The sequence below is a fragment of the Myripristis murdjan genome, chromosome 8, assembly GCF_902150065.1.
Source record: "Myripristis murdjan chromosome 8, fMyrMur1.1, whole genome shotgun sequence".
Classification (NCBI taxonomy): Eukaryota; Metazoa; Chordata; class Actinopteri; order Holocentriformes; family Holocentridae; genus Myripristis; species Myripristis murdjan.
The window spans coordinates 1,436,740-1,463,712 of NC_043987.1; the positions used below are offsets into that span (position 1 = coordinate 1,436,740).

General features: G+C 40.3%; 1 protein-coding gene across 1 annotated transcript in view; it reads left to right on the forward strand.

The window, feature by feature from the left end:
- Window positions 1–975: 975 nt before the first annotated feature.
- The window catches only part of LOC115363021 (calpain-15-like), a 34,519-nt gene continuing 8,521 nt past the window's right edge, over window positions 976–26,973 (forward strand). The window contains exons 1-8 of the mRNA XM_030057087.1: window positions 976–1,136; window positions 11,969–13,073; window positions 14,285–14,493; window positions 19,379–19,562; window positions 21,331–21,554; window positions 21,660–21,785; window positions 22,805–22,957; window positions 25,441–25,602. Coding sequence (XP_029912947.1) covers window positions 976–1,136; window positions 11,969–13,073; window positions 14,285–14,493; window positions 19,379–19,562; window positions 21,331–21,554; window positions 21,660–21,785; window positions 22,805–22,957; window positions 25,441–25,602 — 2,324 coding nt within the window. The remainder of the gene's footprint in view (window positions 1,137–11,968; window positions 13,074–14,284; window positions 14,494–19,378; window positions 19,563–21,330; window positions 21,555–21,659; window positions 21,786–22,804; window positions 22,958–25,440; window positions 25,603–26,973) is intronic.

The following is a 26,973-nucleotide window of genomic DNA, read 5'->3' on the forward strand; positions in this document are numbered from 1 at the left end:
GAACTCATTCCTCTATGATTTTTGATACAGTGTTGTGGAATAATTTCTGCTTCTTTAGATAAGAACCCAACAGCCAACAGTCTGAATGATGTTTGTAATTTTAGGTGTTTTTCCTGATAACAAATGAATTACAACATGTTATTGAAGACTTAAATCAGCCTGTGTGCTCGGGGATACTTTGAAACTACAATACATTTGCTTGTTTGTGCCAAATTGTTTTGCTATGTTTTTTGAGCACTCCTTGGTTACGTACTAGATATTAGCATGTAATTAAATGCATTTCTTTATTTTATGTGAAGTTTAAAGAAATGACTAATGATAATTAGAGCTGCTTTTTAAATTGGTGCTGAAATATGCACCATTTGGATATGATGAAAGCTGTTTTCATTGCTCTCTTACTCAATGCAAACATTAGGCATTGTGAATGTGTGAGAGAGATAGCTGTATGTCAGCTAAAACAGTTTTCAGTAGCACAGTAGGTCCTTATGCACTGGCTGCTCAAAGACTGAATCATGTAGTAAATACCGTAAAACCTCAATTAATAGCTCAGGCTTTTATTTGCTTCAATCATTGAATACAACCAGGCTATATTTGGGAGAGGTGTCCACCAGAGACCTGCCTTTATTTTGTTCTCATTTTGTACAAAACTTTTGTTCAGCAAAATGGGAAATACTATCAAATTGTTTATTTAAATCAATCAATATGAATATTACGTGTATGAAAATGAGGCCACCTAATAACATATCAATTGACTGATTGCAAATTATTATATAAACAAAAACAAAATTGCATCTGTGGTAACTGTAAGCTCATTTTTAAGTTGTTTTTTGTAATATATGGTATATGGGATTTCACTTTTGGGGAAATCAAACAACCAATATACATGTTTCCATATCTGACACCATTACATACAGTATGCACTTTCCTTTGGCCTTCTCACAGCATCTGGGATTCTTCCACTGAGCTAGCAGTATCATGGGAAGTTCTACCTCCTCCCTTGTTGAAGAAGCTGAGGGCGATGCTGCGTCCCGGGGCTCGGCTCTGCCCCCTTCCCCTGTCATGGGCTGTTTGAGGAGCAGCCAGAGCACTTTCATTCCTCGGCAGCTTCCCAGACCCACCAGGCACAGAGAGCGCAGGTAAGCAAGCAACCCAGACTGGAAATAAGGGGGCAGTAAATACTTGTTGCCTCACCAGTAATGCATCACTGCAAATTTCAGGTCTCATATGTAGCAATTTAAATACTTTATGTAGAGTTATGTGCATTTAATATGCTGTTCTTTTGTTTTTTGCCTTTGCATTGTCCCTTATTGCTTGATTGCACACACAACGCAGTCATCATTTGTTCTAGTCCATAAATAAATAAGAAAGCCTCAAAAGGAAAATTATTTTTCAAGATACTTAAAATTCAATTCAATTTTCAATTTTATTTTATTTGTATAGTATCAAATCATAACAAAAGTTATCTCAAGGTGCTTTACAGAAACCCAATGGTATTGGTCAAATCCATGAACCAAAGTCTCCCCCAAGAGCAGCACAAGGCCACATAAAATAGTCTAAAACCCTACAGAATATGGAATATACTGATGGTCCTGGATGCCAATTTGTGGAGCAACTGAATAACTGGATATGTGCTCTGAATTGCATAGATCCCTCAAGTTTTGTCAAAATACAAGTGGTGGTTGATAGCTGGGTTTCCAGACCCCATGAGTTACACTGTAACTCAGTGGGATCTGGCCATGTCTCTATCAAAAATGATTTACTGAAATCAAGGTCTGTCCAACCTCTGGGCCAAGACCATTGGTCAGCGTTAAGCCAATCAGAGTAGGTTCACTGATTGCGTCATCAGGCATCACAACTTTTTTTTTTTTTTTTTTTAAGATTTTTTTTTCGGGCATTTCTGCTTTATTTGTCAGTCACAGTAGAGAGAGAGACAGGAAAGGCAGGGGAGAGAGAGGGGATGACATGCAGCAAAGGACCTGAGGTCGGGTTCAAACCCTGGTCACTGCGATCGGGACTAGGCCCTGGTACATGGTACACACTCTTAACCGGTGAGCCACCAGTGCGCCCCATCACAACTTTTAAACCTCAGTTAGACTGGCTACTTGTTCATCTTTTAATTTATCGATGCCATAGCATTTCTTGAGAACAGAGGAAATCACCATATTTATCTTTCTGTTGGTAACATCACAAGTCTTCACAGGCACTATCATGTTTGTTTACTTCTCTGAAGTGAAAGCATGATCAGAAAATTTGTCGTCCAATCAAGTATCTTGCACAGATTCTAGTCAAATCTACTCCAAGGAATGAGAGCAGTTCCAGACTTAAGGAATTGCCATGTCATTCAAAAATGTGGGCATGGCGCTTCACAAGGGCTTGATCCAGGCTAGGTATTTATCAGCATAGTTTCCTCCTATGTAGTTCTCTCCTCATTAACACACTTAGTCCTGTGGTCAAGTAGCATGTGGATCCCTTCTGTGTAGGAAACCTCTGTCTTGAGCCCCCAGGAACTGGTCCACAGCATCAATGACATCATCATCTGAGGCAAAATGGTGACTCCAAGCTCTCTTTTCATCTCCGGGGAGATGAGGAGAATAGGGTGGCTCCACATTTCTGGATCACAGCTGTGGCCACCGTTAGACAGATAATTGTCCTGGTGGAAGAGCATCCTTCTTGTCTTCTTGATTTTCTCACATTGCTGTCTCAAGAAATCAGTGCAGTTGGCCGTGGCGATAGTGTGACCCTTCTCTAGGTTGTCCGACAGCAGCACTCATTCTGCATCCCAGAAAATGGTGGCTATCACCCCGTCTGCAGACATCACAGTCTTTTTTTCCTAGGAGTCAAAGAACGTGGGTATTTCCACTGCTTCTGTTTTTCTTTCTTCTCTGATCGGAAGTGATGGACCCAGGTCTCATCCATGGTCACAAAAACTCCCAGGATCTGCCTCAAAAATAGCAAAATTGTCCCTTGACATGTTGTGCAGAGTCTGTTTCTGATCAGGTCCAAGAGGCTTCAGAACCCAATGAGCTGACATCTTGGACATTTGGAGCTTGTTGCAGATGATTGTATGGACATGTTCTTGGGAGATAAACAGCTCTGTGGCGATGTCCTGCTTGGTTACTTGTCAGTCTGCCATGATGATGTCATGACTCCTGATATTTAAATACATAATTCATTGGTATAACTACCAGCAAATGAATGAGACCAATTGTTAACTATCATACCAGCAGTGTTACTTTTGACATTACCTGGGAGCTGGGAAGTCCCCAGTTTCCCATTGGAACCGGGCACTTCTGGACCATCCCTCATTTTTCGATCAGATAAAAAAAAGTTGGTGGTGCACAAAATGAAATAGCACGATGGGGTAATCAAATAGAATATTACAGTTTGTGTTTGTTTACAGTTTTTACCTGATTTTTATTAGGGCTGTTAACGTTAACGTGTTAACGCTCACGATTAATCTGGACACCTGAACGCATTAAAAGAAAAATAACGCATATTAATCATGTGACCAAGTTTGACCACAACTTCCTCCCATAGTCCTCCAGCGCGGATGTTTAGCCACCTGAGGATCAGGAGGTGAAAGGCATGGCAAACGCAGCCAGCAACAATGAGTGAGGAGACGGACCCCGGTTTGCTTAACAGCAAATTTTGATTTAAAAAGCTGCTGAATGGAATTTTCCAGAGATCATACTGCAGTGATGAACTGGATTTCCACTGAGGCAATATGAGTTTGAAATACCATTTTTGGGCAAATGAATGTATGATTAATCATGATTAATCACAGCCTATTTATGCAATTAACATGATTAATTTTTTTAATCAATTAACCGCACTAGTTTTTATTGTAGCCAGGAACTTGCTTTGACATCATATGCTGTTTCTTGGCTAACTGAGGTTCAGAAATCACACCCAAGCTCCCCAGTGGGAGGTCCCTTTGGGAGGGGCATTGCTGAGCACTTTTTTTAATGGGACCTGGGACTTCTCACAGTTCCCAGGACATCTCAAACACACTATTATTAATAGTACGTTTCAAAATAAAGACCACATTTCCCACAAACTCTGTTGTAAACATGTTGCTCTGCTGGTCAAAAAGGTTTTGTCTTTGTTTTTATTGAAGAGGACACAAAGAGGCCTCACTGGATTGCATTTTTACACACCGGTGAGCTGGGCAGAGAGGGACTGAAAGCACCACCCTTTAAGTTACTGTAGCTCAAGGCTAGAATGAATTTTTCATGACGGGTCAGGATGAGGTCAGTCCCAGCCTTCCTCAAAATTGTGCAAACCCACCCTTTCCCTCCAACACTTTTATTGATTAGCACTGTATCTGTGCCTAATATACTGCCTATTTTCTGTCTCAGTCGTCTCTGTGGCCCTGCACATTTCTCCAAGTGTATCTGAGTCAGTGCCAGCCAAGAGTCAAGTTACTCACTGACAGGAAATGTAATGCCATTGGGGAATCACAGATGGTTGCCTCTGTGCCTTAACAGTGGGCTGGCAATACACACATGCTGTAAAGGGTCAGAGATTTTTAGAAAGAAATTCAGGTGGAGACATTTTTAAAATATTATTCTTTCCATTCATACACTTTTCCCCATAAAGTGAAATTGTACTTTAAAAAATCAGATGTCAAAAAGTTGCAGAAAGGGACAGATTTGAATTCACTATATTTTGTTTACATTTACATTTTGCTCCATGGACCACTGAGCCAGCAGGATGGCCCAGAGGTATGATTTAATAAATTCAGAATTAGTGTTTCCAATAAAGTAGAGATGTGCAAAGGGTCATTTGTGTATAAGTTAGGGTTCCTACACACATGCTGGAAAACCTAGAAATCCTGAAAATTTCTAGACTAGTTTTCTAGTCATGAAAAATACCTGGAAAACTCAAACATCAAATGGCCTGGAAATATTCATGAGATCTTGAAAATTATTAAGTTGACCTGAGATCAGGGAGCGTCGATGGAGTCCTGCTGTCGCCGTAGATGATCTGCTTGTGCACTTTCACTCCATGCACGAGCAGATCTGTTTCCTCTGCAGAGAAGCCTTCCTTCTTACCTGGAAAATCCACCATTTAAATAGCAATCCACCAAGGTGTGACACACCTGGCTTTGAAAGGGAATGGAAGACGGCGCTCTGATTGATTTACTGTATGTTACGCCCAAAACACAGCCAGGATTAATGAAGAGACTCAGTTGAACCAGGTGCTTGGAGCAACCAGACTTTTTTTTTTCCATCGTTAAAATAGCAAAAGTGGACTTGAACATGCCCTGCAGCTGCACCATGCTCTGCAGACTAGGAGCTCAGATCAGTAATAGAGTGGTGAAGTCCCGCCCCTTCCGGTGGGCCCCCATGGGACCTTTCGGAGTGAAAAAAATGAATGGTGTTCAATGGACAGAAAATAATTATTTTCTGGTCCCCCCGTCGTTATGCCATGGATTACACAAATGTTGTTTATAGGCTTAAATAACAAATTTTCATGTCAAGAGTTTGACCGTTTATTGCTCCATTGTTCAGTTAAATGCTGTTGAGAAAACACAATTAGAAAGACTACATACTGTGTTGCGTATGTGACGTCACGTCATCGCCGTTTCCCTCCATCCAGATTCAAGTCAAGATGCCGGTGTGTTTTGTTCCCGATTGCCCGCATCTCCGAGGGCCGACGGAGCACCGGGCCGGGCGGGAGGGCGAGCGTACCCCGCCGTCGGGCGGAAAAACCCAGAACCTCAAAAACTCAGTGCGGAGCAGAGAAATGGCCATGTCTGTTGTAGGCTTCCAGTGTGGGTGGTGACGTATATCATTTGCACCGAGAGCAGCGAAGAGTTGTAGTTCACAAAGCGGGCTCACACAAAACCTAATGCATTAATATTCTTCGCGCTAAATTGTAGTCTTCTTTGCGTGAAAAATTCTCTTTAAATTTCACAAACAACATATGTGAAATCCATGGCACAATTCAAACGGGACCAGAAAATAATTTTTATCTACCCATCGGATCGCATTCATAATTTTTTGCTTTTGAGGACCCATGTACCGGAAGTGGGTGGGCGGGACTTCACCACTCTATATAGAGCCCACATTCTTTTAGGTCTATAGACTTTCACAGCAGTACCTTCATTAATGTCATTAGTAACATTTGTGATTATCTGCCATTTCATTTCAAAGTCTCACTGACAATCACTCACAAAGTTCTGATGTAACACACATGAACTCATCACCATGCACAGCTGGGAGCTGTTTAACACCTGGAGGATCGCCCTCAGCGGCCCCAGGACCTGGAGGCCAGAGAGCGCCTCCAGTGAAGAGAATACACCCCTCCAGGATAACGAGGCTCTCAGACTGCAAGTCCCCACTGAAGCTGGCGAGCTGATGGCCTGCGAGGACTCCACACAGCTTGAAGAAATAGATGCTCTCCAGCAAGAAAATCTGACTCTCCGCCAAATCAACAATGCTCTCAAAGAAGACAACGACAGAAAGGACATGCTGCTGTGAACAAGCTGCTCCCCACCACACATATACTCTCTCTCTCTCCCTCTCTCTGTCTTTGTCTCTCTCTCCCTCTGTCTTTGTCTCTCTCTCTGTCTCTCTCTCCCTCTCTTTATCTCTCTCCCTTTCATACCTGTCTTTTGCAAACATTAATAAAAATATAAAGCCTATATCTAGCCTACTATTTCTCGTTTCATCATTTTAATTCTCCACCTTATTTTAGTTTAGTTTTTATTGCATTTTCCCTGCTCACTTTGCTCACCTGTTCACTGTTCTTGTGTATGAAAGTGCTGTAGTAGGATCGAGTATTTATTTTTCAGGGCTGACACAACATTAACTTTTAGTAATCAAGGACACTGATAACTGATATATATATATTTTTTAATAAATTAGAAAACTGCAGTTTAAAAATGTATTGTGTTAGAAACACCAACACAAACCTTGTGTTTAATTATGTCCATACTGTGCAGGAACATCTTCTTCTTATTATTATTATTATTAGTGTTGTTGTTCTTGATGATGTTGATGACGTTGATGTTGTTTTTATTGTTTTTATTGTTATGGGCTTGACTTGACAACTAATCTTATTGTCTTGCATATTTATTGTAATTTACGTGTGTGTATAGTGACATAATAATACACACTTTACACACTTTGAACTGTCACTGTTCCTACAATAATAAAGATAAATACACACACACACACACACACACACACACAAAAAATGTTGCATTTCTCGTCTGTCTACTCATATCTATCTTTGTGTTACAGTTTCTAATTCATTGCACCAACTGCGAATGCATGACATTTTTGATTACAACCACCAGTGCAGCATGAGGTCACCACTGAAGATGTTTGCTTTGCAGGAAGTAGAAGTCATGTGACTTTATTTCATAGGGATTTTAAATTTTTATATATGTGTGCATAATTATATAATTTTTTATCTTGTTTAAGCAAATGGCAGTGGTGGCAGGTACTGAAGAGAATCTTGCAGAATTTATTTGTCCCTTTTTTCTGTTTTGCAGATCTCTTTTTGTTGGTGATGTAGATTCCTGGTGGCTGCTGGCTGAAGTGTGTAACATGTACTCGTTGGTTTAAGTGTTCCCGGTTGCTGTTAAATATCTGTCCTGTCTCCACAGAGCAGTTTCTAATAGAGCAGGATGAGATCTATGCAGCTATCTCCTCTTGAAATCACACTTCTCATATATGAAGAGTGTATGCAGCACTGCCATGTGTGTTGCATGCAGCCACACAGTGCACACACTCTTGGGTCCTTGCAAATGAAATCAACCAGTTCAGAAAAAAAAATTCCACCTGACCCCCTCAGACTAGACCTTGTTGTATGCTTGTACAATGTATAAATTATTAATTAATTATTATTCTTGTCTAATTAATTATTATATATATATTTAGCAAATATATACATGGAACAACATGTATGTGTGTAGTTTGCAAGTTTTACCTCCAAAATTATGCTGATGTCAGCAGCAGCCCAGGGTTTTCCCAGCTGGTCATCTTAAGCATGTGAAGGTGACATGAAGCTATGAGGTCAGTCTGAGAACAGATTTTCATATTTTCAAGAGTCAGCACTTAATATATCAGCTACATAGTGTTTACTCACTGAGCATTATCATGCTTGTAAATCCTTTCAAGAGTTAATAGAATTTCCAATTTCACACAATTTCACATTTTACAAGTATCAAAATTTGCCTATTTTAGAAAACAATTTTGACACAGAAGGAATCATGGCTAGAAGATGAGCCTGGTCTCAAAATGCAGCTAAATATGAGACCTTTCGTCTGCCATAATTTGTTTTAACCAGCCACCTGTCCCACAAGGTGATAAGACCCTTGAAATTTTTTTTCAAAATGCACTTTTTCCAGTTTTCTCTGATGAATTATCAGAAAACATATGGCACATCCAGGATGGCAATGCTTGTTTCTGTTCCCCTGTGTCACAGACATTAAACTGGTCCAGTTTTGCTGTTGAAACTTTTGTTTTCCCAAGATATTGATGGTCAAAGGTGGTTACAGAAAAAACCCTGGTGAAGAAAATCTGATTTTGGTTTAAGACTGTAACACGTAGGATGGATGTCATTCCATCCTACGTGGATGGATTTCGTGGATGGATTTCCTTAAAATAGCAGGAACCCTGCAAGAGAAGCATCACCTCCCTTTGGCATGAATCCCCTTGGCATGTATTCTCCAAATGGGAGGTTTATTTGTGAGCTTTTACTTTGTAGGCAGTGTTAATAAATTCAGAACACTGCCATAATTCCTATTTCTATTTGCTCAGTGTCATCCAGGTGAAAGATGAGGTTCAGCAGTGATTTCAAATGTTTGCAACACTCAGCAGATGTCAGCATGTTAACATCCTGAGTGTGTTAACAAGCCGTTGACCTTTGCATACAGCAAAAATATCTCTCCCTCAGCTACATTTCAACATGGTTTCTTTTTTTCCACTGGAGCCAGAGCACTCTGTTTATCAGGCAAAGCATCACATAGTCTGAGTAAAAGAGCCCGACAATACTGTTGCTGCAAAATGACAAGCCTGAAGCCTTCAGGTGCTGAGCAAAAGCACCTCAGCCCTCAGCTGAGATGGCAGTAATCTCCTGAGCAGTGTTAATTTTGTTGACTAAAACTATGGCTGAAAGTATTTGTCAAAAACACTTTTTTCCAGGACAAAAGTTAATTAAAAATGAACCTTGGACAAAAACAAAATGTGGCATTATTGTCAACAAATAAAAAAAAAAAGAGATGAAAATGCCAGAAATAGACAAATGAGAACACAGCTCCTGACCTCAGGTTTGGAGCATACAGGCAAACTTTATTTTTGATATTAGGGACAGTTTAAAAACAAAAGATCCCCCTCTTGACATTTGAGATACACACTATAGTAATCTCTGGGTAGCTATCTTAATTATTGTTGTTATTGTTATATTATTATTATCATCATCATCATTATTATTATTGTTGTTGTTGTTGTTGTTGTTATTGTTAATAATAATAATAATGATGATGATGATGATGATGATGAAGATGAAGATGATGATAATAATATTCATTGCAGGAGTAATAGTTGTACTAGTATTGTATTTGTACTTGTATTTTATTTATTTTCTGTTTTCTGTTATTTCTAACTTTTATTTATCCCTAGTTTAGAGTATATCTTCTGTGGTCAGCTGTGGTTGTGTGTGTGTTTGTGTTTGTTTGTGTTTAGATTTAGATTGTTCTATTCATTATTGACAATAAAAAGACCTTTGAAAGAAAACAAAGAATAGATATTACATACAAGAAGCTATAGAAGGAAATGTAGCTCATTCTCTGTATAAAGGACACTGACAAATATTTTGAAGAGGAATTTACAGGGGAAAAATGGGGGAAATGATTGAGTAGAATTAGATTAATTCATCAACTAAAACCACTGAAGTTTTTGTCAACAAAAACTAGACTAAAACTAACAAAATTTAAATTGCTAAAGTGTGACTAAAACTAAAATATGCTTTAGTCAAAAGCCAAAAACTAAAACTAAATCAAACTTAACACGGCTCCTGAGACATATCAACATTGTTTTCAGTGTTAGACAACAATGTGATATCATTGCTGAGTAAACACAAGTTATTGATACTGACCTGAGCTGTCGCCTTGTGCTTGCTCTTGGGGGAGATTTTGGTCCATGGATTTGGCCAATTTGTTGGGTTTCAAGTGATAACGTTTGTTATGATTTGACGCTACACAAATAAAATTGAATAGAACTGAATAAAAAATTACTTGAGGTTTCCCCTTGGTATTAAGTGCGTTGTCACAGTAGGTCATAAAGATGGCGTTTTGGACACAGTGATGTCATGTGAAATCCATGAGTACCATTAGATTTCAAATTCATATATTTAGGCTTTATCTTCTCAGAAACAAAAAGTATTGATAAATATTAAATAGCTATATTGTCTGCAGTAGGAAAAAGGCTCTGACCAGAAGATGATGGATGCCTGGTGGACCAATCACAAATTACCAAGTAGATGTGGCAATGGAGATTTACAGGATTGAAAAGGTTACTTCCTCTGTAAACTTCAGGGAAGACAAATGGCACGATGCCAAGCCTCTGAGACTTGATTTTGCTAAAATAATGAACTAAAAGAGCATTCTTTTTTTTTTTTTTTTTGTACATTCGTCTGTGTCCAATTATCTCATGGTAACACACATATGGTAACAGTGAGAAACTAAACTGCTACAATCATATTTTTGTTTCTTTTTCCTTTACCCCCTCTCTCTCTGGATGTATATAGATATGTCTGTCTTTGCATCATAGCTGTTTCTAGGAAATGAAAAGAAAAAGAATATCAGTTAGTCTAAATGAAAATAAGGCTGAGAGACAATATTCTTAGTACAAGATACTTTATTTATCTTTATTTATCTTTATTTATTTTATTCCTGCCTTTGAAACTGTGCCTTCATTTTCTCATGCTATATCCATACGTATTCCCTTTGGATGTAACAACAATGCAATATCCAGCATAGTTCATGTAGGAGGTACGATATTCACAGATGTGGCGTCTTAATAGGACTCTCTCTGAGGAGCCAGTTCAAGCATATTTATGTTGTTACAGTCATGCAGCTTTTTGTAGCATTAGCATATTCATGCATTTTAATTTTCTCTGTCAGTCGCCTCAGGGTAAAAAACAGCAAGAATCGTTATGCACCCATTTATATTTGGACTTTTCATGCATCTTCCACAGCTTTTCCTCCCTTTTCTTGCCTATGGATTATGCTGCTAGTTGAAACTAGGGTTCAACTGATGATGGTTTTTGAAGGCCAGTGTAGATATTTTTTGATTAAAGCTGCTGACAACTATATATTGAGAGCCAATGACTGTAGATTTGACCATTTTCATGCTAAAAATCTGAACTAAAATAGGAAGTACTCAGTTTTACCCATTTATTCATTTCAGGGTGGGAAAGCCTCTGCAACAGCATACAAACCATTAAGAGAGACTAAAACTCTCCACTGAAACTCAGTCATCATCTTTACATTTGTGGATAAGTGCATGGAATCTGACTGTCATATACTAGGGCTGGGCAACATACTGATATTATATTGATTATACATAAGACTATAACTATAAGACTAGATACCGTCTGGAATTTTGGATATCATGATGAGTTGTGTTGTCGATTCATTACAGTTCAGGCATGCAATATTCAGAATTTTAGACTGTCCTATTTCTTCTGTTATGACCAAACTGCTATCCGTTTGGTCATCATAACTGTATCTACATTACTATTGATTTTTTTTTTTTTTTTTAAATCAAAAATCTCATTGTTGATATATTTCACGAAATCACCAATAGTCATCCCGACAATATAATCACAATCTCAGTATCAAAGTATTTGGTCAAAAATATCATGTGATTTGATTTTGTCCATGTCACCCAGCCATAGCATATATGTGATTTTTCAGAAAAATCCTAAGATGTTTTTCATCTTTTCTCCCCAGTTTTTCTTCTGGTTCCATGCCGATGCAGAGCAGCCAGTGGGCGTGCGGCTGCTGTACCTTCCTCAACGCAGCCGGCGCCCCTCGCTGCTCCATCTGTGAGGCCCCCCGACAGAGGCCCGAAGCCCGGTGGATCTGGCGAGGGATCAGCAGGGAGGAGCGCCGCTGGTCCTGTCCACGCTGTACACTGGCCAACTCCCCCAGCAGTGTGGCCTGCTCCCTCTGTGGCTACACTGGAGGCCGCCAGGAGGCACCCCAGGACCCATCTGAAGATCAGCCCCGATCTCAGCGCTCCAGTAGCTGTTCCGGTTCCCTGAGGCCGTCCCAGATGGCCACTATAGATCCATGCAGGCATCAGGACAATCATAAGGGAAAGCAGGCAGCAGATAAGGAGGGATTGGCTTGGGCTTGTTCAAGGTGCACACTCCAGAACACCCCCATCTCCATGTCCTGCTCTGCTTGTGGTGGCCCCCGCAAACTGTCTCTCCCCCAAATTCCTGCTGAGGCCTTGCTCATGCCTGAGGTCAGTGATCAAACAGGAGTACAACAACCAGAACCTGCAGCAGGGGCGCTATCACTTTCCATCTCAACCAGAGGGGAATGTCTACCTGCGGAAGCCCCATATCTGTACCCTCCCTCCTCAGTGCTCAGTGCATCATCTTCAGGGCACAATAATCCAGTTCCCTGCAGCCGTCGAGAGGTGCCACCTCCAGAAGGGTGTCTCAGCCAAGCGCATAACTCCAGTCCATCTCCCTCAACACTTGCTGCCTCACATCTCCCTGCTCAGCAAGAGCTTCTGTCTAGTCGGCGGCTAAGCATCCTTAAGGAAGAATTGTCACCGCTGTCACCAGCATCAGAAAAATCATTTCCATCAACTGCAATCCCCCTTAACAGGACAGAGCAGTGGTCGTGCCCAGCATGTACCCTCATCAATGAGGTCAAAACCAAGCATTGCCTGGCCTGCCACACTCCTCAGCAGTACCTAACACAGCTCAAGCCTGCTATGGCCATCAAGAGGAAGGAGAGCATGCTGGTGGAGGCTCGGCGTCAGAATGATGAAGGAGAGGCCAAAGAACTGTGGGAGAACATCATCAGTTTCTGCAGAGAGGTTTGTATACAGCTCAGGCTCAATGAGAGCAGCCTTCACTTTGAGATCACACTATCAACATGAACATACAGGCTCCATTTACACCTTTAGTTTGTTTTCTGTGGGCCAAACTGTAATGGAAATTTTTTTTGAACTTTTCTCTTTTGATTGGTTTAGGTGCTCACATGATCAAGTCACATGGACTCATAAGTAGCATGATGGCCTCCAAGCAAGGATTTACCTTCTCTTGTGTTCATACCTGTTATTTTGCATTTTAAGCATAGTAATATATACAAAATGTATATACTTCATGTTTCTGCTAATCTTTTCCCAAAGAAAGCTGTCATATTTTAGAACTCCAATATTATTTTCCTACCTTTAGTCAGCCATTGGTTTCCATTCATTCCTCTACAATGTGAAAATGAACTTTTAGAGACTTCAAACTTTATTCATACCGTTACTCATCACCTTCATAAAGTTGTCCACATTAGTTTTCCTAAAAACAGCAGCACTGTTGTGTTTTGATGATTTTAAGTTGTTCGGGGGGAAACCGTCCCTCTGGTGGAAAATAGTCCCCGGGAAAAGTTTGCTTTACAATTGATAGCCACCCACCCAGAGCCGGGTTCTGCTCAAGGTTTTTGGCCCTGTTGAAAGGGTTTTTGTCCTAACCACTGTTACCCTGTGCTGCTCTTGGGGGAGATTTTGATTCATCGGATTGGTCAATATCTGTTGGGTGCCTGTAAAGCGCCTTGAGATATCTTCTGTTAAAGTACAAAAATCCAGTCTATTCAAGAAAGGCAATATACATATTCGGATGACTCATTATTTGAGTGTGCCGTTACTGCACACTATTGTCCCACAGTGCAGTGTTGCAGAATGGGAGGTGATACTCAGGAGTTAACAGTAAAATGAAAACCAAAAATAACCTGAAGTATTTGTCTGGATATATCTTTTGTATTAATTTGTTAGCTCTTTTTCAAATTTTTAGTTGGACAGTATGCTTAATGGATGCCACCTGAGTTCACTGGCATTGGTCATTGTTTGTGGTGACTTTTTGACATTGTTTCAATCGAGGTCATCATGGTCATGTTTCCATGTAGTATGTAACCAATGGCTGTATGAACCTTTGAGAGAAAATACAAACAGTGTATTATATTTCCATTTAAAATGCAATTCAAGTACATTTGATCTTATGCAAGTTGATATTGTCTACTTTCCCATCCTCCTGCCAGAATGCAGTGACATTTGTGGATGACAGCTTCCCTCCTGGCCCAAAGTCTTTGGGTTTCCCAGAAGATGACAATGTCCAACAACGGGTCAGGAAATGGCTGCGCCCCCAAGAAATCAACTGCTCTAACTTCAGAGACCGTGGGGTAAAGTGGTCCATTTTTCGCACACTTCGTCCTTCAGACATCCTGCAGGGACTTCTGGGTAACTGCTGGTAAGCCCACAGCAGCAAGTTATTTCAGGGTCATCACAGATGGGTTAGGACATACAAAGTTCACTCATCCACCCATCCATTCATTCCATATTATTCCTATTTAGGTTGACAGGATATTGAAGTTCATGTATTAGAAAGTACATATAGAAAGATGCTTCTGTCTAAATGTGTCTGATACAGTGCTTTATAATAGATAGATAGAGGTTGTCCTATAGTCTTTGAACAGATTTTCATTTGGTGTAACAGTTTAGATTTTCAAGTCATGATCAAACTCTTGTACCATGTTGCACTGCAATACTATAGAACATTCATATTCACAAAAGTAAAAAAATAAGAGCAGAATTTGATTACTAGCACTAAAAGACCTAAGACGTTGGAGAAAATAAATTCATTGTTTGGTCTTTTTTCAGACAAGGTTGATGTGGTCTTTCCACAATAACAGATAATCAATCATTACACAGTATTTATATGAAAAAACCTGTAAGATTGTCATTACTACACGACAATATAGCATTGTAGCTATGTAGCATTGTTGTTTTGAATAATGCAAGGAACTTTGTAGGAGTCAGGAGGTAAATCAAAGATAATTTCCACTGTTTTCTTTGTGTTTATCTCAAGAGCATCTTTGTCACTCCATTCTACCACTTTGTTCACGCCATGTTGGTGCATTTCAGGGTTGTCTGTCTAAGTTAGCAGGGATATTAAGGCTGTATCGTCAATGATATATTTATAATAAAACCTGAGTATGCATCTGTTTCAGCTGACACTCTCCCTTGTTTGAACTGACAGTGAATTATTCCTGACCCTAATAGAAAAAGATGATGTATTAGAGCTGTGCCATATCATATGGTTTGTATGATCATATGGTAAATTTGTCCACAAAAAACGTGTCAACGATATAGCAGCATGATGACGTGGTGATGCATTTGCACACCCTACCACACAGCCGACAGCACTTTCTCACCACAACAACATTGTCCAGGTATACTGACGGGCCCCTTAGCATAAGGGTTGTAAGAGACAACGTCTGTCCCTCGCGAGTCTTTGCCATCGTGCGAAATGACTTTTCCTAATTTAATGGGTACTACTGGGTGAACATGAAATTCACATGATGATATGTTTTCAAGGTCCTGTACACACTCTGTACGCATTGGTTATAAATAACAAAAATCTGTACTTAGAAATAATATAAAGCCATTGAAACACCAAAAATTTGCATATTTTTCCATAGTCACGTAATAGGAATACTGGATGTATAAGTTGGGGTGGAGGGGGAATTATGTTTTATTTAAAGGGCTATTTAAGTAGTCAACAAAGAAACAATGGGGTCTGTTGTCCATGGACGCCATTTTCTAACGTCATCATTTTACCAGAGTGTGGCGCTATTGTGACTTGGTCAGGAATACATCTGTGAACTTTTTCTCTCTGAAGATGGATATTCTTATTTGTCTGTAATTCAAGGTAACTGTTAAAAATGGACCTTGTAATGTTTATTGATATATTTATGTTTGAATGAATACTGGTGGTTTGATTTGGTATTATATACAATATAGTAGATACAGTATAGTAAATACAGTAGTTTATGCCCTGTTGCGGTCAAGATGCCAGAGCATAATGGTGATTTATTTCTTATTCCAGACTGATGACAATAGTGGCAACATATGCATACATGTTAATTACTTGCCTTTATGTGCTGTAATATAATAGCCTGTGGAGCCAAAATGTGACTAAATTAACTTAAAAAATTGAAATGTAATTTCATTTCAGGAAAAAATGAGTTGTTGTCAGTGTAAAAAAATAAGGCTTCTTTTCAATGCTTCAGAATTTCATATTTCGGAGATTTTTTTTGCATGACAGCAGCAGGATATGGGTGTTTGCATGCTTTCATGTCATAAAACATTGAGGATTTTTTTTTTTTTTACAATTGGTGAGAGAAGTATTCAAACCCCCTTCACTTTTTTCACATTTGTTATGTTGCAGTTTGATGCTACAATCATTTAAATTCATTTTTTCTCTCATTAATCTACACTCAGACCCCATAATATCACACTGAGATCAGTATTCAGACCCTTTGCAAAAATTTAGCTCAGGTGCCTCCCATTTCTCTTGAACGTTGCTGAGATGTTTCTACACCTTGATTAGAGTCCACCTGTGGGAAATTACATTGATTGGACATGATTTGGAAAGGCACACTCCTCTCTATAGAAGGCCTCACAGCTGACATGCATATCAGAGCAAAAACCATGAGGTCAGAGGAACTGCCTGCAGAGCTCAGAGACAGGATTGTTGTAAGGCACAGATCTGGGGAAGGCTACAAAAAAAAAAAATTCTGCTGCCCTTCCCAAGAGCACAGTGGCCTCTATAATTCTTGAATGGAAGAAGTTCGGCAAAACCAGGACTCTTCCAAGAGCTAGTTGTCCAGCCAAACTGAGCAATGGTGGGAGAAGGGCCTTAGTAAGAAAGGTTACCAAGAACCCGATGGTCACTCTGACTGAGCTCCAGAGATCCTGTATGGAGATGGGACAAAGTTCCAGAAGGACAACCATCACTGCAGCCTCCACCGATTTGGGCTGTATGGCAGAGTGGCTAGACGGAAGCCTCTCCTCAGTGCAAAACACATGAAAGCCACTTGGAGTTTGTAAAAAAGCACCTGAAGGATACTCAGACTGTGAGAAACAAGATTCTCTGGTCTGATGAAACCAACATTGAACTGTTTGGCCTCAATTCCAAATGTGATGTCTTGAGGAAACCAGGCAGCGCTCATCAGCTGCCCAATACCATCCCAACAGTGAAGCATGGTGGTGGCAGCATCAGGCTGTGGGGCTGTTTTTCAGCAGCAGGGACTGGGAGACTGGTCAGGGTTGAGGGAAAGCTGAATGGGGCAAAGTACAGAGATATCCTCAATGAAAACAGTGCTCAGGACCTCAGACTGGGCTGAAGGTTCACCTTCCAACATGACAATGACCCTAAGAACACAGCCAAGACAACACAGGAGTGGCTTAGGGACAGCTCTGTCAATGTCCTAGAGTGGCCCAGCCAGAGCCCTGACTTGAACCCTGTCCAACATCTCTGGAGAGACCTGAAAATGGCTGTGCACCAAAAAGACTGGAGGCTGTAACTGCTGCCAAAGGTGCTTCAACTAAGTACTCAGTAAAGGGTCTGAACACTTATGTCAATGTGATATTTCAGTTTTTTCTTCTTAATAAATTTACAAATAATTCTACAATTCTGTTTTCACTTGGTCATTATGGGGTACTCAGTGTAGATTAAGAGAGAAAAAATGAATTTAAACAATTGTAGCATCAGGCTGCAACATAACAAAAGTGAAAAAAGTGAAGGGGGTCTGAATACTTAATGAATGCACTTATATAAATATAAATATAGATATAGATATAGACATATATAGATATATAGATATAAATAGAAGATAGATATATACATATAAGACAGGTTGTTTCTGTCATATGATGTCATATGCTGTCTTTTTTCTTTCTCGTGATAGATAGATAAACAAAAATATATACAAAAAAGTATATACAAACATACCAAAAAGTCACAATTACTGTTGCTGTTATACCACCATTACTGATTTTCCCCAAGGGAAAAGGAACTATGGATTGGGCTATGCCCGTCCATCCTATGTGATTGCTGAGCCCCTGCTGGCCTGTTTCAGATGACACTTGTGGGAATGATGGATTTTGACACTGGGGTCCAGCATTTTGAATATAAACCTGATTGGCCCACCACAACACCACCACCACCAGGCCAACAGCGCTCTCCATGCTCAATATCTAGGACACTTATAGGTCAGCTTTGATGAATCCTTGGAGCATGATGTGTTTTTACATGGATATCCACCATCCATAAAATGAAACTGATTGGTCCACCAAAGTGCCGCCAGCTGGCCCGCAGTGCCTAAGCTTCAACTCAGCATGTCTCAGACACCACATGCTTACTGTTGACTTGTTTCTTCTTCAGTTTTGTTCAGTGTATTAAGCTCCTATTTCAATTTTGATTTTGTTATAATATTCCATTTCCAAATTTCTTCCAAGTGTCTCACCCCAGTGCATCACTGGGACTACAGCTAACCCTCTACTGCAACCTTGTAAAATTTTCATTCCACACTCAGCGACAGTAAAGTAATTCATGTAATAAACAGTGCATATGAAAATTGTGCATGCACATCTGAAAGTTGTGTAATTGCATTCATCATCAAGGACATGCCAACAACCACACAGAGCAGTGTTCTGTCAGTATGTAATGCAGTTTGTTGGGAGATGTGAGGTTGGAACTGGTGGTGGTAGCCTAAATGTTAGCGTGAGACCAGAGGGTTGCTGATTTGTTTTATTTATCTGATATACTTTATTGATGTCCAAAGAGGAAATTCAGTTTGTGCCCTCTGGTTGGAGTGCAGGGTGAGCTAGTGCAGCAGCCGTGGACAGGCTTTCCAGCAAGCCAAACAATGCACATCATAAACTGTTACGCCTACATAGAACTGAACTGTAATTAACGTCACACCTGTGTTTACCCTGCTATTTCATGCCAAAATAATTGGTAAATAAAGTTTTTCATTTTGATAGTTTTTCAGTTAATTGTTTGGCGAAAAATAAGTAAAATCAGTCAGTAAAATAATTATTTGCATGTTCTTCAAAGGTGATTCTTGGGAGGAGAATATGCAGAGAGAGGCTTGTTCATGTGAACTGATTTTCGGGTTGTTTGGGATGTAGAAAACATAGATACACAGGATCTGGTGTATGCATGGTCTTATAAATCTGAAAATTTCTGTGTGTATGCTCTTTCCAAATTTCATTTGTACATCATCCTTTAGTTTGAAATCAAGGCAAAGTTTTATCCATGTTTTCTGTCTGCATGTCTTGGAAAGCAGGTTCCTGAGTGCTTTGGCTGTTCTGGCTGAGCGTCCTGAGCTGGTGGAGAAAGTGATGGTGACGCGCTCACTGTGTCCAGAGGGAGCTTATCAGGTGCGTCTGTGTAAGGATGGCTCGTGGACCACAGTGCTAGTGGACGATATGCTGCCATGCGACGAGAATGGCCACCTCCTCTTCTCTCAGGTGAAACATCCACAGACACTGATCACTCAGCAATACCTTGCCTGAAGAAACTGAATTGGTTAGAGCTGCTTTGGTCCTTTGGTTCACAGCAAATCAGAGTATTTCTGGGTGGTTCCCCTTACCAAGACAACAGCCTTAAATGTTAGAGTGTGGGCAAAAATTTAGAAATGATGTCTGGGTTCGGGTCGAGTTTGATCACATGGGCGTTATTTTAGAGAAACTGTAGCGAGAGAAAAATAAAAATGATCTGTTTTGGACAACTTCGTCTACAGTGCTTGAGTTTACGTGACGATGCTGAAGGCAACTTGTATTCTATTTCAGGTGGTACATGTAATCTAGTGACAAGAAAATCTGGGGTTTAGGTTGGGTTCAGACACAAACAAAGAATGCTTGTTGGGTTCAGGGCGTGTTTGGTTACTGTGCTCTCTGGCTCAGGTCGGGTTCAGACAAAAATATGCGGCCAGTCTGAACTCTATTATGTGTTCACTAATGTCACCACGTTTGCAGATGATCTCTTTACGTCGCCTGAGCTAACATAAGCCTGAAGTACGGCTAATGGAAACATGTTGCTCTTGATTTTGTTTTTCTAATATTCTTTGAATTGAACCTCACCTGGTAGGTTGTTGGTGGCTTTGCCATTATTATTTTATTGACCAACTTTGTTAACAACAACCCAGCTGCTTAGAATTAACTTAGCCCACAGTATCTATTCAGCTAATATTAATGTTAGCCTGAGATAGACTTTGTATTAGCTTGCAATAATGAGATGTTAGAATTCCCAATACAATGCTGATCCTATGCACACATTAAAATCAGTTGAACCACCTAAACTGGAAGTATTACATATGCAGCAACTAGACAGATGTGAGACGGATGGTGCGCTCAGCAGAGCAGTCACTCACCTCTAAGTGAGGAATGTCGATTAATCTGTGTATAAAGGTCACAAAGTAGAGTTAGACTAAAACTTACTTTTCATCAACTAAAACCACTTTCGTTTTCATCGTCAAAAACTAGACTAAAACTACTTAAATTCAAATGAGTAAAATGACTGGCACTAACATGCATTTTGGTTAAAAGCCAAAGACTAAAACTAAATCAAAATTGGCTGTCAAATTTAACACTGTTCCCAGGTTTCACCAAAATTGGATCTGTGGTGTAGAAGTGATAATATTTAAAGTCTGACCTTTAATTATAGTATCAAGTGTAGTGGAAGATTCACTGCTGCCTCTAGATGCTCAGGGCTTAATGTGTACGATGCAGCTAAAATCACTCAATCAAAATAACTATATCGATTATCTAAATCAAAATAGAAAGATTCAGGCTGTTGGATTGCATCATATCGCATCGTGACAGGGCTGATTTTTTGTATCTTTTCGCATCGATACAATATCATACCATTTCTGATGTGTCCCCTGCATTGTTCCGATGTAGTCTAGCGATTATTTTAAAGCCTTTTCCTGATGTTCAGCCCATTTACGATCTTAGATCTACTAGCTATGTCGGGCCAACATATGTGTGCTCTTTGGGATAGCACACATGACTAAGTAGTTGTTGAGTCATTGGTATTGGTACCCTATCAACCCCCCACAGATAGAGTGTAATTTTTATTTTGTTTTTTATAAACCTTTATTTAACCAGGATGTCCCTTGAAATTGAAATCTCTTTAGCAACAGAGAGCTGGACATTTTGTACCATGTGTTAGTAAATATCTAACTTCCCCTTTAAGTCCTCTTTTTCTCTTTCTGAACAACAACACTTGATTCACCAGGCCCAGCGGAGGCAGCTGTGGGTGGCACTGATCGAAAAAGCCCTGGCCAAGCTCCACGGCTCCTACTTTGCCTTGCAGGCGGGACGTGCCATCGAGGGCCTCTCCACTCTGACCGGGGCCCCCTGTGAGTCGTTGGCCCTCCAGGTCAGTACCACCAACCCCAGGGAGGAACCCATTGACACCGACCTCATCTGGGCCAAAATGCTAAGCTCCAAAGAAGCAGGGTGCGTATTAGAGAAGGTTTCTGACAGGAAAGAAACCTCCTAGCACTACATATTGTCCTTTCAAAGGACATTGTTACCTCATCACTCTGTTTGGTGCTACTACAGTTTCCTTATGGGGGCATCTTGTGGAGGAGGGAACATGAAGGTGGATGACACAGAGTATGAGTTACTGGGTTTACGTCCACGCCACGCCTACTCCATTCTTGATGTACGTGACATAGACGGTCACAGGTGAGTTGTTTGCTTTGTTTTATGCTTGGAGAAGTTTGTAGCATTTTCTAGCAGAATATACTGTATGTCGTGAGTGATCCCCAACCACAATGCTCCCCTTAGCAGCTTATTCATAACAAAAGTTAAAAATCTGAGTACACCTAGACAGCGGCGCAAATTTCCCTTAGACATTGGGGGGACACATTTAGCGGGGGTCAGGGGGTCAAGAGGGGTGCCAAAGTAATATATATTATAATTTATAAGTATTGGAGGGGACATGTCCCCCCTGACTCCCCCTAAATTTGTGCCCATGCACCCAGATACTGAAGAAAAAGTTACCTTAAAGCATTTCACAAGCATTTAACCACCAATCTGACAAATCTGGAAAAGGGTGATGAGCAAATTTCTCAATTTTAAGCAAGGAATTGCCTTAAATTGAGAAAAATAGCAAAACATTACAAGAACATCACTAGTTCTGTGCCTTTGCATTCCTCATCCCATAGGTAATTAAGAATTACAAGTTTAATAGAGGCCCTGATTATTCAGAGGACTGTTTAGAGCAGGGGTGTCAAACTCGTGCCATGGAGGGCCAAGAGGCTGCAGGTTTTCATTCCAACCAACAACTCCACCAGGTGATTTCACTGATTAGTCCCGCCTCTCTGTTTGGAGGTAGGGTGATCAGTGAAATCACCTGGTGGAGTTGTTGGTTGGAATGAAAACCTGCAGCCTCTTGGCCCTCCATGGCACGAGTTTGACACCCCTGGTTTAGAGGTTTTTGGCCCTGTTAAAGGGTTTTGTCCTCACCACTGTAGGGAGATTTTGGGCCATGGACTTGGCCAATATCTGTTGGGTTTCTGTAAAGCACCTTGCGATAACTTTTGTATGATTTGACGCTGCACAAATAAAATTGAATTGAAACACACAGAATATCAAAGAAAGGCAATCTTTAGTATAGGTTCAGTGTACAAGCCACATTTATTCAAGACTTTCACATGTCTCCAAAGATAATGATAATACCTAGCACTTGCCACTTGTTTCAGGTTGCTGCAGCTGAGGAACCCATGGGGTCGGTTCTCCTGGACAGGGCCCTGGGCAGACGGATGGCCAAACTGGCCTCCAACCTTGAAGAGGGAGTTGTGTGCCCAACGAGCCGAGGATGGCCTGTTCTGGATGGACTTCTGGGATTTCATTAGGTACACCATCAATAGTTTCCAGTCAGACCGTAGAGATCTGAAAAGGAAGCACACATTGATGCTATAGACAGGGTGCGAGATAAGGGGGAGCAAAGGGGAGCACAGCTCCCCTGATGGTGACATGAGCTCCCCTGGCTGGAAACATTGTGAAATTTTGGGGGAGTGGTGCCTGCTCGGTGCCGGCCAGCACCGTATGGTGTGCATGGCCACCCAGTCAGGTCTGACGGATCTGATTGATTATTATTATCAGTTGATTATTGATTGTGCAATGCCGCGATTCGCAGTTAACCGTGCAGTTAAGTTGATTTAATTAAACAGTCAAACGTTACTTTGGTGGTCTGTGGATTCATTTTTATCATGTGGATTGAAGTTTGCATAGCCCATATAAATGCTCGGGAAATCTGTTGTTCAAATGAAATTAACCTGATCCATCGGGGTGTTTTATGTAAATATCCTACATAAGATATTAATGGTATCACCCGTGTGCAACGAATTTTCTCTTTATAATAATCCTATGTCTGTTCTGTTGTAGGATATTAATGCAACGACCAGCAGTTATACAGTGCACACTGTGGTATAATTCGCACTCTGGCTATAGATGGCCTCTTGAAGAACGTTTAAGGACAGGCTCAATACAGTTGAGTTTTATGATGCTGCTGAATTTCTGTAAAGACAGCAGTTCAGCAGACACCCTGTTATGGAGCTGAAGAGAAAGATTAGACCAACAGTCGAACATGGCAGTGAAACAAATTCTATTATTTGGGCATATTGCTCCATTAGTTTGGCCAAAACGTTCTTAAAAGAGGAGGAATTAAAGCCTCTCTGCTGAGCCATCATGACAAGGCTGTCTAATGACTTTTTAGCTAGCTAGCAGCTGTTAACTAGCTGACATGTAGGTTTTTGTCAAAAAATACCAAATAACATTTTTCCCCTCATTTGTACATACTTGATTCTTTTTTCTTTTTTTTTTCCTTTTAGTTATTTATTTCAGTTTAAATCTCTAAACATGGATTTACTAAACCAGGTTTAGTTTTTAATTGGTCCAAGCTCTGCTCACCCTGATTATAATTTATCTTAGAATAAATTAATCCTTGCTGGTGCAACCCAGCCTTAAGATTAAACCACTGATATTTCTGTTCTCCATCAAATTGGAGTAGATCTCTACGCTCCATTCCACACTGAGAGAACAAAAGTCCTGTTCGCCTGGATGTCTGTCTTAGTGAGCTCCATCTAATTTAAGAAAAGTGAATCTGAATTCTAATAGCTAAACATTAAATCTGGGGCACCGTGCTGGCTCAGTGGCATGAGGGACATACCATATAACTCAACGTCCCGGATTCAAATCTGACCTGAGCTTTTTACTGCATGTCACCCCTCTCAGTCTACCAATAGGCTATTTACTGTCTCCATCTACTGTGTCAAATAAAGGGGAAAAAGTAATGTAATCACTGTGATAAAAAATACCAAGTTAAATGCCATAATACTAAGGCTTAAATCTGGCCAAGACCCTTTGCTGCATGTCGTCCCCTCTCTCTGTCCTGCCTCTCTCCACTGTGACCGTCAACTAAAGCAGAAATGCCCAAAAAATAATCTTTAAGAAAAAAATTAAGTAATAATTACATTCAATGTCCAGCCTTTGACATCAGTTTAAAAATGCGCCTTAGAAAGATTTTTTTTCAATTCATGCATTCAACAAGTTAGTGTTTTAATTTTAACTGTGTTTAATATGAACACTATTCAATAATAGCTCGCCTCTCTGATGCAAAATGACACAAAATGGCATGTTTTTAAAAGGGATTTATGAGTGAGGAAATTAGCTACAGGAAGGCAAGATATGGATTAGGATCAATTAAATATCAAAACTTACAACAGCAAAGAAGCATAGAGTTGTTAAAATACAGTATATAGCCATAAACAGCCTAGCTGGACTTCTGGCTGGTCTCCAACTGTATGTAACAGACTGTACATTGTAACAGGCACTGTACTTGGTTTGCCTGCAGTGTGTCAGCAAAGCATCCAATCAAGCATCAAAGGATGCACATTAATTATTGCATTCGGTCCTTGGGCGCCTCTTCACAGTACCTTTTCATGGTTATTTTTAACAATATTATCCACCAGGGAAGTCCACCTCAATGGCTGGAGGCTTTGACAGCATTTGGAGCATCCAGCCAGTATCCAGTACTCAGTAACAATGAGAGGAAGACCATCACTACTGTCCCACAGAACAACTGTTCAAAATGAGTGAATTATCCCTTTAGGAACAGTTGACGAGACTGGACTCAATAGGTTACAGCATATGTTAGAAAAACCTGTGAAACAAAGGCTTCAGTTGTGAAATATATTTAGTTTCAGATGCCAGGTGAAAGATTGAGAATAATCAATGTGTGTGTGTGTGTGTGTGTGTGTGTGTGACTATGTGTATACACATGTGCACATGCGCACGTGTTTCCACGCATCTGTGAGTGTGTGTTTGACCCATGCAGGTATTTTGACTCTGTGGATATCTGTAAGATCCACTCAGACTGGCAGGAGGTGCGAGTGCCGGGTGTTTTCCCCAGAGGAGCGGACATCCCAGTGACGGTGGTGTCCATCACAGTGCTGGAGAGAACCACAGTAGAGCTGGCCTTGTTCCAGCAGGGCAGCAGGTGACACAGACACACCCACGCAACTTGAATGGAGTAGAGTGGACATTGAGCTGTTTGCTTTGGTCATCTGGCTGGTTCAAAAGAAAATGGCAGCAGTGGTCAGTTGCTATGATTACAATTTGCGAGTGTACCTGGATATCCATCCACAGTGGACCCTGATTATGGAGTGGACAGAAGCAGATAATAGTTTTGCAAACTTTATCTAGGTACCAAATCTATGGATGATATATGGAATCTTACATATAAACAGAAATGATTAACCTTGTGTAGTTTCACAAAGTCATAGCCTAATGCCTGATTTTATAACTAAATAATACCCTAATGTACTCCACTAGCACATCAATGAGTGACCAACCTAGCATAAATAATTGAAAGGATATGCTGACATTCATCATGAACGCACACAAAATGTCCTCACTCCTTTACCGCGTGCAGCAACCGCGTCTCCTAACAAAGCAGAAAATCACCATGAGGCACTCAGATAATTCCAGTCAGCTGCTCCCCCTACTGGCCACAAAGAGAGCTGTGAATAAAGTTTCTGAGGCACTTCTGCAGGCTATAAAAGTGTGTCACACTAGTTTTGAGAGCTGAAATAATCAACATTAATAAAATAATAGTGAACATCTGTGTGGCCTGGTGTCACTGTCAAGGCAATGGTCAAAAATCAACATTAGCATTAGCGCATAGGCGGTTCTAGGGGGTGGCAGGGGTTGGCATCTGCCCCCCCTAGAAAAATGCCTTGCCACCCTAGTTGCCACCCCAATTTCAGACAATTTATTTATTTATTTTTTAATTGTGGCTGTTCGGAAACTCGCTGTTACGAGACTCAAATGTCGGAGTGCAAGTAAATTCAGCAAAAGATGACACTCCTACTATTTAAGAGGTTGATAAATGAATAAATAAATAAATCAAAATATATATTTCTAATGCCACCTTTTGGTTTTCTATTCAATGCTTTACTCATGTACCACAATAATGGAATGTTTTTGAGTTAAAATATCCTCATTTGGGGGTTTTCCAAGCAAATATTGATATATGGGATCGTTTGGTATTAAATTAGCATATATATTTCTGCCACCCCTTAAAATCTCCATGCCACCCTCTTGCCACCCCATGAATATTTGTCTAGATCCGCCCCTGCATTAGCGACATGGATAACATAGCCAAACACTATCAAAGATTGTGATTATCATATGAGCTTCTCAAAGCAATATCTGCAAACTAACAACCCTACCTAGTAAGCATTAGTTAACATACTTGTTTTACTTAATAATAATAATAATAATAATAATAATAATAATAATATAACTAATAATATAACTAATTAAATTCTACACACTCATTTTTATCCAGAGATGGTTAGGGTTATAT